This window comes from Tachyglossus aculeatus, chromosome 22, assembly GCF_015852505.1.
Source record: "Tachyglossus aculeatus isolate mTacAcu1 chromosome 22, mTacAcu1.pri, whole genome shotgun sequence".
Taxonomy (NCBI): Eukaryota; Metazoa; Chordata; class Mammalia; order Monotremata; family Tachyglossidae; genus Tachyglossus; species Tachyglossus aculeatus.
This window is the reverse complement of record NC_052087.1, coordinates 41594587-41608867: the sequence shown is the minus strand read 5'-3', so window position 1 is coordinate 41608867 and position 14281 is coordinate 41594587. Positions and strand designations below refer to the sequence as shown.

General features: G+C 42.8%; 1 protein-coding gene across 3 annotated transcripts in view; it reads right to left on the bottom strand.

Annotated features, from left to right (window-relative positions):
• SCUBE2 (signal peptide, CUB domain and EGF like domain containing 2) overlaps nucleotides 1-14281 on the bottom strand; it is an 80936-nt gene that overhangs the window by 44099 nt on the left and 22556 nt on the right. For 2 of the 3 annotated variants that reach the window (XM_038765160.1, XM_038765162.1), the window contains exons 4-5: nucleotides 13810-13944; nucleotides 1713-1838 (exon numbers count right to left, since the gene is read on the bottom strand). In XM_038765160.1, the coding sequence (XP_038621088.1) occupies nucleotides 1713-1838; nucleotides 13810-13944 (261 nt within the window). The remainder of the gene's footprint in view (nucleotides 1-1712; nucleotides 1839-13809; nucleotides 13945-14281) is intronic. The other variant, XM_038765161.1, reaches the window with a different exon arrangement.

Below are 14281 nucleotides of genomic sequence, written 5' to 3'. Positions count from 1 at the left end.
ATAAATAATCTTGCTCTGATTAGATCGAATCCTTAATAAAATGTTATTAATGTTATTATTGTATTAACATAAACCTGTGGCTCATGCAGATGAAAAGGTTTTAATCACAATTGCTCCTCTCAGACTCAGTTTCACTTCCATTTGAGTGCAAGCTCCTTAAGGGTAGGCACTAGCACTTTAATTTATAGAGAAGCAATGTGCCTAGTGGAAAAAGCATAAGCCTAGGAGTCATTTATTCATTCAATCGTATTTATTGAGCGCTTACTGTGTGCAGAGCACTGTACTAAGCGCTTGGGAAGCACAAGTTGGCAACATATAGAGACGGCCCCTACCCAACAATGGGCTCAGAGTCAGGGGAAATGGATTCTAATCCTGGTTCCACCACTTGCTTGCTGTGTAACTTTAGGCAAGTCACCTAACCTCTCAGTGCCTCAATTTCTTCATCTGCAAATTGGGATCAAATACCTGTTCTTTCCCTTTAGACTACAAGCCTCATGTGGGACAGGGTCTGTGTATGACCTGATTACATTGTATCTACCCCAGGACTTGGTACATAACAAGTGCTTAAGAAATATGACAGTTATTATTATTATATTTGCTTGATGCTTAGAACTAATTAAGAGCAGAATAAGCAGGCAATCAGTATGTTTGATAAGTATGATTAGGAAATGTCCAATTAGCCCTTGTAAGGAAAATCATTTGGCTCTTTAATGTCAAAGAGCTGAGAAGCAGTGTGGCCTAGAGGAAAGAGCACAGGTCTAGGAGTCAGAGGACCTGGGTTCTAGTCCTGCCTCTGTCAATTGCTTGCTGGGTGACCTTGGGCAAGTCACTTAACTTCTCTGTGCCTCAGTTCCCCTGTTCTCCCTCCTACTTGGACTGGGAGCCCCATATGGTACAGGACTAATTAACTTGTACCTACCCCAGTGCTTAGAGCACCGTTCAACACATAGTAAGTGCCAACACATAGTAAATACCATTAAAAAAAGCTGACTTGATCTTCTTTTCATTCCTTTACCTCCTTAACTTCATTCTAAATCCCAGAAAGCTGTAGTTTGCTTACTGTCCCCTGATCTGAGCCAAAGATTCTCAGATTTGTAGACAGAATTAGAGTGACATAAATGATAGCACGGGAGCAGTATCAATTTCAAATATTCTTCCCCTCCACCTCTGAAAACCACTGGCATAATCATTTGGATCAATAAATGTGAGTTACAAATCACTCTACATTCTTATGTGTTTAGACCAAACAATTTCACTCTCTTCAACATTATCATTTCTTGCTTCTATTCTCTCCTTTATGCGCTTTTATTTTCTATTTTTCTCCCTCTCATTCATGCAGTGCACACCCTGTTGCTATTAAACCCCATTTCATACATCCCTGTTGGGAGGGCAGAGTAATCAAGCAACAGTTTGAGTTTCCTTACCTTAAATTTTGCTTCCAAACTGTTGACTTCTAAGTTGATCCTTGAGGCCTTTCACATTGATATTTATGACACATCTGAGCAACTTGGTGCTCCTATTCCATATACTACCAAACAACTAGAGTAAAGATAAAGTGCAGAGCTCAGCTGAAATAAAACCGAATGCTCTGGCAGGTTTGGGAAAGAAAACAAAAGGAGGGAAATGATCATCTCGAGCAAATGATCACCTGGAAGAAACCGAGCACTTGTTCAGTGTTCAGGAAATGGGAATGTGCGGAGCCCAGTACTTACAGATGCAGTCCCTCTGGTTCTTTGCCAGTTGGAAGCCAGGTCTACAATCACAGGCTGCTTCTCCCTTTGGAGTTTCCCTGCAGATGTGGCTACAACCGTGATCTCTATTCATGCAGCTCAAACCCTCTGCAAAAACCAGGAACAAATTGATACAGTAAATCTTTGCCTTGAGGTTCAGAAATAGCAACAACCCTATTTGGGATTGGAGGCACTTAAGTACATAGCCATATCTTTTTTCTTTTTTTTTTTTTTTCATTTTAATGCCTGTCTCCCCCTCTAGATTATAAACTTCTTGTGGGCAGGAAACATGTCTACCAACTCTGTTGTATTCTACTCTCCCAAGCACTTAGTACAGTGCTCTGCACTCAGTAAACATTCAACAAATACTTGATTGATTGATTGACTGAGGCATGGGCAGGTTCGGGAAAGCCAGAGAGACTTGAAGTTGATCCTGCTTGGGTTCAGATGGCCTCCCCAATTCCCTGTTTTCTAATCCAGGCTCTGCCACAGGTCTGCTGTGGGACCTTGGGCAAGTCACTTAACTTCTCTGGGCCTCAGTTACCTCATCTATAAGGTGGGGATTGAGAGTGTGAGCGCCATGTGGGACCTCAAACTTAAGATGTTCAAAACAGAATTCCTTATCTTCCCACGCAAACCCTGTCCTCCCCGTGACTTTCCCATCACTGTAGACAGCACCACCATTCTTCCTGTCTCACACACCCATAAACTTGGTGTTATCCTTGACTTCTCTCTGTCATTCTACAAACCTATTCAATCTGTCTTCAAATCCTGTCGGCCCTACCTTCAAGACATCCCTAAAATCCACCCTTTCCTCTCCATTCAAACTGTTACCACATTAATGCCATCACTTATCTTATCCCACCTGGATTACTGCATCAGCCTCCTTGCTGACCTCCCAGCCTCCTATCCCTCCCCACTCTAGCCTGCTGCCAAGATCAATTTTCTACAAAAACGTTCATGACATGTCACTGCCCCCACCTCAAAAAACTCCAGTGGTTGCCTATCCACCTCCGTATCAAACAAAAACTCCTCACCATTGGCTTTAAAGCACTCCGTCACCTTGCCCCTTCCAACCTCACCTCGCTTCTCTCCTTCTACCACCTAGCCCACACACTTCACTCCTCTAGTGCTAACCTTCTCATTGTGCCTCAATCTCTCCCGTCTCATCATCAACCCCAGCCCATGTCCTGCCTCTGGCCTGGAGCTCCCTCCCTCCTCAAATCCAACAGACAATTACTCTCCCCCCCCCCCCCAACAAAGCCTTATTGAAGGCACATCTCTTCCAAGAGGCCTTCCCAAGCTAAGCCCAACATTTCCTCATCTCCCACTCCCTTCCGCATCACCCTGACTTGCCCTCTTTGCTCTTCCCTCATCCCAGCCCCACAGCACTTACATACAGCACTTAAGTAAATATATATCATTTTATTTATTTGTATTGATGCCTGTCTCCCTCTCTGTAGATTGTAAGCTCATTGTGGGCAGGGAATGTCACTGTTTATTATTGTATTGTGCTTTTCCAAGCTCTTTAGTACAGTGCTCTGCACACAGTAAGCGCTCAATAAATTGGATTGAATGAGTGAATGAATGAATAAGGATTGTGTCCAACCTGATTAACTTGTATCTGCTCCAGTGCTTAGAACAGTGCTGGCACATAGTAAGCACTTAAAAAGTACCATAATAATAATTATTATTACTATTTCCCAATTTCAGCCAAAATGTGGATACAGGATGCTGAACCATAAATTCATTCATTCATTCATTCAATCGTATTTATTGAGTGCTTACTGTGTGCAGAGCACTGTACTAAGCGCTTGGGAAGGACAAGTCAGCAACATATAGAGACAGTCCCTACCCAACAACGGGCTCACAGTCTAGGAGGGGGAGACAGACAACAAAAACAAAACTTGTAGACAGGTGTCAGAGTCATCAGAACAAATAGAATTAAAACTCGGTTTCCATTCATTCATTCAAACATATTTATTGAGCGCTTACTATGTGCAGAGCACTGTACTAAGCGCTTGGGAAGGACAAGTCGGCAACATAAAGAGACGGTCCCTACCCAACAATGGGCTCACAGTCTAGAAGGGAGAGACAGACAACAAAACAAAACACGTAGACAGGTGTCAAAGTTGTCAGAACAAACAGAATTAAAACTCGGTTTCCATTCATTCATTCAATCGTATTTATTGAGTGCTTACTGGGTGCAGAGCACTGTACTAAGCTCTTGGGAAAGACAAGGTGGCAACATATAAATCTTTGGTGCCAAACCAAAAATGGCCAGAAACTCACTTGTGAGGAGCCACTTTCAGTTCAATCCCAAGGATGTCAGGTTAAACCCTTTCATCAGCAATGGAAGGGATTAAAACTGGGCCGGACCATGCCCAGGCAGGAATTAGGATGGGATGAGTCCAACCATGTCTGGGATCTCTGGCCTAAGCAAGGTTTTAGTCAGTCAATTAAACTTATTGAGAGCTTACCGTGTGCAGAGAAATCATTCATTCAATCATATTTATTGAGCGCTTACTGTGTGCAGAGCAGAGCATTCATTCAATTCATTCATTCAATCATATTTATTGAGTGCTTACTGTGTGCAGAGCACTGTACTAAGCGCTTGGGCAGTACAAGTTGGCAACATATAGAGACGGTCCCTACCCAACAGCGTGCTCATAGTCTAGAAGGGGGAGACAGACAACAAAACAAAACATATTAACAAAATAAAATAAATAGAATAAATATGTACAAGTAAAATAGAGTAATAAATATGTACAAACATATACATATATACATACATATACATATATACAAGTGCTGTGGGAAGGGGAAGGAGGTACGGCGGGGGGATGGGGAGGGGGAGAAGGCGGACAGGAAAGAGGGGGCTCAGTCTGGTAAGGCCTCCTGGAGGAGGTGAGCTCTCAGTAGGGCTTTGAAGGGAGGAAAAGAGCGAGCTTGGCGGATGGGCGGAAGGAGGGCATTCCAGGCCATGGGGAGGACATGGGCTTGGGGTTGATGGTGGGCAGGCAAGAACGAGGCACAGTGAGGAGGGTAGTGGCAAAGGAGCAGAGAGTGCAGGCTGGGCTGTAGAAGGAAAGAAGAGAGGTGAGGTAGGACGGGACGAGGTGATGGAGAGCCTTGAAGACCAGAGTGAGGACTTTTTGCCTGATGTATAGGTTGATTGGTAGCCACTGGAGATTTCTGAGGAGGGGCGTAACATGCCCAGAGCGTTTCTGCACAAAGATGATCCAGGCAGCAGTGTGAAGTATAGATTGAAGTGGGGAGAGACAGGAGGATGGGAGATCAGAGAGGAGGCTGATACAGTAATCCAGTCGGGATAGGATGAGAGATTGAATGAGCAGGGTAGCGGTTTGGGTGGAGAAAAGGGCAGTTCTTGGTGATGTTGCGGAGGTGAGACCGGCAGGTTTTGGTGACGGATTGGATGTGAGGGGTGAACGAGAGAGCGGAGTCGAGAATGACACCAAGGTTGCAGGCTTGTGAGATGGGAAGGATGGTAGGGCCATCAACAGTGATGGGAAAGTCAGGGAGAGGGCAGGGTTTGGGAGGGAAGATAAGGAGTTCGGTCTTGGACATATTGAGTTTTAGGTGGCGGGCAGACATCCAGATGGAGATGTCCTGAAGGCAGGTGGAGATACAAGCCTGGAGGGAAGGAGAGAGAGCAGGGGCAGAGATGTAGATTTGGGTATCATCAGCATAGAGATGACAGTTGAAGCCCTGGGAGCCAATGAGTTTACCAAGGGAGTGAGTGTAGATAGAAAACAGAAGGGACCAGAACTCACCCTTGAGGAACCCCTACAGTAAGGGGATGGGAGGGGGAGGAGGAGCTCGCAAAAGAGACTGAGAATGAATGGCCGGAGAGATAAGAGGAGAACCAGGAGAGGACAGAGTCTGTGAAGCCAAGGTTGGGTAGCATGTTGAGGAGAAGGGGGTGGTCCACAGTGTCAAAGGCAGCTGAGAGGTCGAGGAGGATTAGGATAGAGTAGAAGCCGTTGGATTTGGCAAGCAAGAGGTCATTGGTGACCTTTGAGAGGGCAGTTTCTGTGGAATGTAGGGGACGGAAGCCAGATTGGAGGGGGTCGAGGAGAGAGTTGGCGTTGAGGAATTTGAGGCAGCGGGTGTAGACGACTCGTTCAAGGAGTACGGAAAGGAATGATAGGAGGGAGATAGGGCGATAACTAGAAGGTGAGGTGGGGTCAAGAGAGGGTTTTTTTTAGGATGGGAGAGACAAGGACATGTTTGAAGGCAGAGGGGAAGGAACCAGTGGAAAGTGAGTGGTTGAAGATGGAAGTTAAGGAGGGTAGGACGGACGGAGCGAGAGATTTCATAAGATGAGAGGGAATGGGGTCAGAAGCACAGGTGGCCAGAGTAGCACTTGAGAGGAGGGAGGAGATCTCATCTAAGGATACTGCTGGGAAGGATGGGAGAGTAGTGGAGAAGGTTGAGAGCCGGAGGGTTGGAGAAGGTGGGGGGGGTGTGACTTCGGGGAGCTCAGACCTGATGGATTTAATTTTATTAATGAAGTAGGAGGCCAGATCATTGGGGGTGAGGGAAGGAGGAGGCGCACTGTACTAAGCACTGGGGAGAATACAATACAACAATAAATAGGCACATCTCTGCCCACTGTGAGCTAGCAGACAACCAGCCTGCTGGTTAGGAACTGCCTGAATATTGACATCTCAAATATATCTACTTTTCTTGAGCTAAACCGCTCCACCGCACAGGTACACTAAACTGCATAATTTAAGATGCTAACTGAACTACTTTTGGGCATCCCCTAAATCAAAACCAAATTTACTAACTGATTTAAAGTACCAGGCACTGTACTAAGCTCTGGGGTAGCACAAGATAAACGTACTAGACACAGTCCATGTCCCACATGGGGCTCACAGTCTTAATCACCATTTTACAAGTGAGGTAACTGGGGGACAGAGAAGTCCCAAGGTCACACAGACAAGTGGCTGAGCTGGGATTAAAACCGAGGTCCTGTTGACTCCCGGGCCAGTGCACTATACAATAGGTCATTCTGCTTTTCTTTCTGGTCCAATTTGGTCCAAAACTCTTTAAATGACTTTACCTCCTTTACAATAATGTTAATTCTACTTTTCAATTCCTTTTCCCTGCCATGCTATTGACAGTGAAGTTGACTGGCATTCAATGAGTCATTAGCCAAAGAGAATTTCTCTAAGTAATAACTGCAGGCCAGAGCAGAAAAAAAAATGTTTACTGTCATCACAGGCAGAAACTTGATAAATATCATACTAGAGGTAGAAATGCACATAAGCACAAGAAGCAGCATGGCTTAGAGGAAAATGCTGGGACCTGGGAGTTGGAGGATCTGGGTTTTATTCCCGGATCCACCACTTGATTGCTGTGTGACCTTGGGCAAATCACTTGACTTCTCTGTTTCTCAGTTTTTTTATCCATAAAATGGGGATGAAATACCAGTTTTCTCTGTTTCTTGGACTGTGAGACTCATATGGGACAAGGGATTGTGTCCTATCTGATTATCTTGTATTTACCCCAGTTCTTAGTACAGTGCTTAGCTCATACTAAGCCATTAACAAATACTACAATTATTATTATCATCATCATCATTACCTCCCTGCTCTCACCTTTGGGCCCTTCCTCTTACCGATTCCCCTACACTGTGGGAATCTCTGGGATGAAGTGAACAGAAATCTGGTCATCTTTGATTGGATGATTGTGGGGAGAGGCCTAAACATAGGTGAGGTCAGATGAGAAGGGCAAAAGAAAGGAAAAGAGGTGAGTGGAAAGAGCAAAGGACGAGAGATAGGGCCTGAGCCCACACTCCGAAGGCTCCAGCCTGCAAATCACCCTTCAACCCCTTAAGGGGAAGTCCCTGATGACACCGCAGAATTTGGGCTAGACTTTTTCTGATTTTCCCCAACCACTTTGATTTAAACAAATAAGAAAATCCAGTGTGAAAAAGGAAAGTTTTTGTACTTCTGTCTCTTCCCAGTAGCATTCGTACATTTCAGTTTGGAAACTAAGACATCTGCCACGTAGTTCATCACAGCACAAGCAAATTATGTAACCTAAGGGTATCATAAGGGCACATATTAAAAGATCTTGGCATAAGTTTGCCAAAACCTATATATTTGCTGTAGGTGTCAGCAGGAGGTCCCCTGCCTCCCGTCCCCCAAATCCCATCGCCAATTGCTCCAGGTCCATTGTGTTTCCCTCCTTGGTCCCCTTAAAAACTTGGTCCCAATTCTGAGCCACGGCACTTTTTCGACAAGAACCATGACAGAGGGAGATTGGTATTTTTGTTTTTAAATGCCCAAATATAAAGATGTCTTGTGATGTAATAATAATAATAATAGTATTTGTTAAGCACTGTTCTACGCGCTGGGGGGATACAGGGTGATCAGGTTGTCCCACGTGGGGCTCACAGTCTTAATCCCCATTTTACAGATGAGGGAACTGAGGCACAGAGAAGTTAAATGACTTGCCCAAAGTTACACAGCTGACAATTGGCAGAACCGGGATTTGAACCCATGACCTCTGACTTCAAAGCCCGTGCTCTTTCCACTGAGCCATGCTGTTTCTCACCTACAAGGGGGATAATAATAGTTATGGCATTTGCTGAGCACTTGCTATGTGCCAAGCACTGTTCTAAGCACTGAGGGGGATACAGGTTAACCAGGTTGTCCCACGTGGGGCTCAAAGTCTTAATCCCCATTTTATAGATGAGGGAACTAAGGCACAGAGAAGTTAGGCTATTTGCCCAAAGTCACACAGCTGACAAGTGGTGGAGCCAGGATTAGAACCCATAACCTCTGACTCCCATGCCCGTGCTCTTTCCATTGAGCCACGCTGCAACAGAAATTGGACAAGTGGCCACATTACCCTTTCTCACCAATGGAGCCTCCCATCTTCCTCCCTCAACCAGATTCAATCAGTTTTTCATTTTTAAAGATTCATTGTTTTGAAAAGTTTTGATTTTTCAGAACACGTACCAAGGAGCCTAAGGTGGGCACTTGGTCGCCTTGACTGGACAATATTTAAGCCTCTGTGGTAGAATGTTCAGATTCCAACTGCTTGAACTACCCTAACAAATGATTTTCAAAAATGATTAGGCTCACAAAAATGTATTTGACCCTCTATATACACCCATATCCTTAGCCATCCTCTTCTCCTTATGCTTACTAATAATAATATTGATATTTGTTAAGCACTTACTATGTTCCAAGCACGGCTCAAAGTGCTGGTCCTCATAGCAACTAGACTAAACAAGTACAATCTCAAAACCCAGAGTCTCCCGCTGCCATGGACCCCCTTGACAAACAGAAAGGGAAGTGAAAGGAAAGACATATTAAATTTATTTTGATCTTATAGTCAGATTCTCATCAGAACCGCTGTCTGATTCTAATTTGGCCCTACAGCTGATTTCCATTAGGTTCAACTTGATTTCTTTTGAACCTTTGGATGGGAAGACTTGATCATAGTTTCGTTAATATCAGTAGAAAAGGAGGAAGGCAGAGCAAACCATCACAGCACCTCTCCAGCATCCTACCTCCTTGGAGGCAACAAAGGGACAAATGCCTCACTACCTCTTCCCTCATCAGAGCTTTCCAGCCTTAATTGTCATAAGTATGTCTTGAAGGAGACCTTTCGGATAAGAAATTAACTCCATGTTCATAGCTGCAAAATAAACTGTGCTTTTAAAAAATATTCTAATTTCTACAAAATTTAACTTTTAGCTTCAGAGTATTGGAAAGTAAGTTGTTTATATACCTGAGTAAACGCAGTTCACCATCCTTGGAGGAACTGAAAATTTGCATTCTGAGAGAATCCAGAACAGTATGACTGTGTACGGTGCCTTTCTATCCACTCCCATCATGTTTCGATGAAAGAGTTTTCAATTACCTAGCTCTCGCACCTAGCTCTGGGCCTAAGTGAATGACAAGGGCTTAATGCAAACATCTTTTATTCACAAGCATGCCCAACAGTTATATGCCTCTCCATAGTTTTTAGGCATCTCATAAAACCATCTTATTTATCTCTGACAGTTACACTGACAGCTGCTCACACTCCAGCACTTGATCTGCTGGTTGTTGAAAGTCGCCTCTCCCATGGCTGCAGTCAATTAAGCAAAGAAAGACATTTGCCCTGGATTAGTGGAAAGCTCTTTTTGCTCCGGCTAATGTATTTTCTGGAGCAGTACTTCAATCACTGGCAATCCTTCAGGTTATTACCCAGTGCAGAAAAGCCTGTTTGTTGTAGTTGCTTAGGGAATTTGTTGTAGTTACTTGGGGAACGATTAGGACTAACGAAAACTGTGAAGCGGAGAGGCATCCTCAGGCCTGAAAAATAATCTAACTACCCAGTGAGACAGAAGTCAAGACAAAACAGAGGTTAATGTATCTTGACAAGTAATGTTTCTGCAACAATATACTACCAACAACATGTAAAATGACTTCCTCCTTCCTATGTGGTCCTCTTTAAACCTATATCACTGAAGGTTATCACTAATTCCTTAGCCTCTAAAACATACAAACACAAAACAGAATTTTGGGATGCCATCCCCAAAATTAACTATCGATACTCTGGAAAACAGCTTCAACAATCTCAAGAATAATTAGGCCATAACCTCTGTTTTGGAGATTTCATCTACTCTAATGCATTTTAGAGGCCCAAAGATTATTTCAACGTGGTTTTAGAAGTCTGTGGACTTCTGAAAATTACTAGTGCTTATCTATCTTGTGCCCTACAATCTGTTCAATGGATTAAAATCCAATAAGGACATGCTTATATTTGTGGAGGCTTTACTGCACCCCTACCACTTCCTGAAATTTGTTCTACTACTCTTCCAAGACGTCTCTTCGAAGAACTTTCCTGCCTGCTCTCTCTCCAGCTCAAAGAACTTTCTCCAGGGATTTTTTCTCAATTTCTTTCCCGCCCAATGCACTGCCTTCTGAGGGTTTTTTTTTCCAAACTTTCTAAAGCCCTTTCCAACCCTTCCCCTGGGCAGAGCACTTCTTCTGGAAGCTTCCCTCCAGGTGCTGACCGAAGCTGTAGACAACATAGTTCCTTGATGGCGTAATATAAGGATCAATCAGCGGTTTCTATTGAGCACCTACTATGGGCAAAGCACTGTACTAAGCCCTTGGGAGAGAACAACAGAACAGAATTAATTGACACATTCCCTGACCATAAGTAAGAATACTATTTATTAAGCACATACCGTGTGCAGAGCCCAATACTAAACCCTGGGAAAGGATATACGTGTAGGAATTGGACAAGTTCCCTGCCCCTTGTAGGACTCATAATCTAAAGGTCTTGGTGCATGAGAATGTATGTGTGCATATGAGGGGGTTTGTGAGTTTATTTTTTATGGAGCTTTCAGGAACCAATCTAGAGGTGGGGGGAAAAAGCATTTTGGCTGCACCCCTGATGTTTAGTGATGGAAATTCTTTTGTTTCTTTCATTCAACTATTTCCAGGAGAAGCAACAAAAATTCCCTAAAACTGATATTTAAAGGGGAAAAAAATGTTAATGCTACTATGATTCTATTTTTAAAATATTTACAAGGCAAATTGAAGGAAAGCATGGAGGAAAGCTCACATCATTTTTCCAGTCTCTAACATCTTTTATTTGTGATCTCTGAAGGGTTTAACATGAAGACCAGAAAAATAATCATATAGGTAACATTGCTAACCTGTTTGTCCATTTTAGAGAAAATAAAAAGGGTTGCAAACTGCTATAATTTGTTGGCTGATGTTTGATGTGAATTTGCCACACACAATTATAGCAAATACCGACTAGAATTTCTACATCAAAAACCTAATTCTTGGATTTGTACTTCAGTTCCTGAAAAATTACTTTTCAGACGCTTTAAACATCTAATTTATAGAAATGTTTAAGAACTGAAGCTTTTATAAAATAATCTCTTTAAACACGCACTCTTACTATGTGGAATTTGTTATCATTAGTTCAGAAAGATTTACCAGAAATGGAGAGGAGAACAAAGTAAAATCGAACTGGGAGCACTCTGGTGGATAATTTAAGGATTTGATAACAATGGAAAAATTATAGACTTGTCTCCAAGTAAAAAGGAAGATTAAATAATGTATCCATAGTACTTTACAAGTGAGGTAAAAGACATTTCTCTTTTTGGGAGTCAGGATCAATGCTGAGAATATTAAATCAATTTTTAATTAAGCAATTATCTTATATATTTCACCCTAAAATCCATGTTTTAGACTACAGTATCATCCCTTCTATCAATGGGCTTTAACCAACAAAAGAATGGATGCTATACTTCCGAGGTTATTCTGCTCTACTGGCTTCTTGATTCCTTTCCCACAGTGAAAACTCTGGAAAGTCTACCAAGACAATGATGCCTAGAGTCTTGCTGACATACAAAAGAGTCCAAATAACCCTAAAATCTACTAATTCACTGTCAGTCAAGAACCAAAGCAGCATGTAGATCAAAAATTAGCCCGATTAACTCCAATGTTTTGTGACATCTCTTGACTTTAACAGAGCAATATGATCATTAACAAAGAAGTGTTAAAAAGCAATAAAAGAATCAATCTTCCTAGCTTCTGTTTACACAATTAATCTGAAGTAACTATTGAAGAAGAAACTGTTCAAGCAGTATTTTAATAAGTTCTTTCAAATGGTAGCAAATTGCTCCTTCCATAATTGTTTCATTTTGCTATGAAGAGGTAAAAATATGCCTTCCAATAGGGCCTCTTTCAAAATCCAAGAATATCCTTTATATAATTGACAGAAAAGCTAAAAAAATCCTCGTGGAGAAAGAAATAACTTCTTAAGGCTTTGTAAATTAACACCTATTTTCCACAATTTTACAAGTGGAGGTGTACGATATTTTCATGTCATATTTTCAAAAAGAAAAGCTATGACTTTGCCCAGATTTAAATTATTTCCTTAGCCCCCTTAGATATGCACTTAAAATAGATATTTTAGAGAGTGACAATGCAAAGGCAGGGCCATCACTAGGGCAAAAGAATGGACACAGCTGAACCAGACCCTGAGCTTCTTAGAGGCTCTCCGTGGTGACAGAAAAACTCAAAACACTGGTGTGAAGGTGTAGGGCCTCACTATTCAGATGCTCCAAGCCTCTCTGGATATTTAATCTTACTTACACCTACGGCATATAAAACCCACCCTTCCATCCTTCAACTCACGCACCACACCCTGCATTTCCTGGCTACCGTCCTGGCACATGGAAAGGTTATTAAAAATCAAATAATCTTTTGATTTTTAATTCTAGGATTTTATTTACAGAGCAAGGATTTAAGTCTTTCAACCTGAGAGAAAAGAGGCAAACGGAGGAAATGAACACTCATTCCAACTGGAAAAATGTTAAGTCTTAGGACAAGATTCCCCTTCCAGCAACCTGATGGTCTGAAAAGGATCCTCTGATCTTCAATACAAGTCGTGATTACCTCAGATCTTAATCATACTTCGTTCCCTGAGAGGACCACCTCCATTCTGAGCACATAGACAGACCAAAGCTGATTGAAGTTTTCCAACTCCATCGCAAACTTTCAATTTCAGAGTTTTGCTTTAGGTGCAGCCTGACCTGGAGGAATACACTTTTTCTACATTGTATCTACCCCAGTGCTTAGTATAGTGCCTGGGACATTGCAAGTGCTTAACAAATGCCACAATTATTATTATTATTATTTTGCACACAATCAGTATGACAGGTTTGATGTGTCCAGGACAGCATTGCTCTGTAGCATGAAGAGATGACAGTTCAAAACCATCACTTGGCGTTTCCATCGTAATCATTTATATTTTGTCAGGCACCCTAGATATAAATGGCTCAGGGCAGTTTCAAGCTGTGACCCTGGCCCCCAGCATACAAAGGGAAAGGGTGGGTGACCTTGGGCAAGTCCTTTCACTTCTCTGGACCTCAGTTGCTTCATCTGTAAAACGGGGATGAAGACTGGGAGCCCCATGTGGGACATGGACTGTGTCCAACCTGATTAGCTCACATCTACCCCAGCGCTTAAGTACAGTGCCTGGCACATAGTAAGCGCTTAATAAATACCACAAAAAGGGGTACCTTCTGAACGATGAATGCAAGTATGCTGGTTGTCACTCAGGAAGAACCCCACTTGGCACTGGCACTCGTAACTGCCCATGGCATTGACACATGTGTGCTGACAGCCACCATTGTTAAGCAGACACTCATCCACATCTGAAAAAGAAAAGGGATATTCACCAGTCTTATAAAATAATAATAATAATAATGATGGCATTTGTTAAGCGCTTACTATGTGCAAAGCACTGTTTTAAGTGCTGGGGGGATACAATGGGATCAAGTTGTCCCACGTGGGGCTCACAGTCTTAATCCTCATTTTACAGATGAGGTAACTGGGGCTCAGAGAAGTTAAGTGACTTGCCCAAAGTCACACAGCTGACAATTGGCGGAGCCAGGATTTGAACCCATGACCTCTGACTCCAAAGCCCAGGCTCTTTCCACTGAGCCATGCTGCTTATCCATTTCAGCTTCTGCTTCCCATGTAACTCATTCT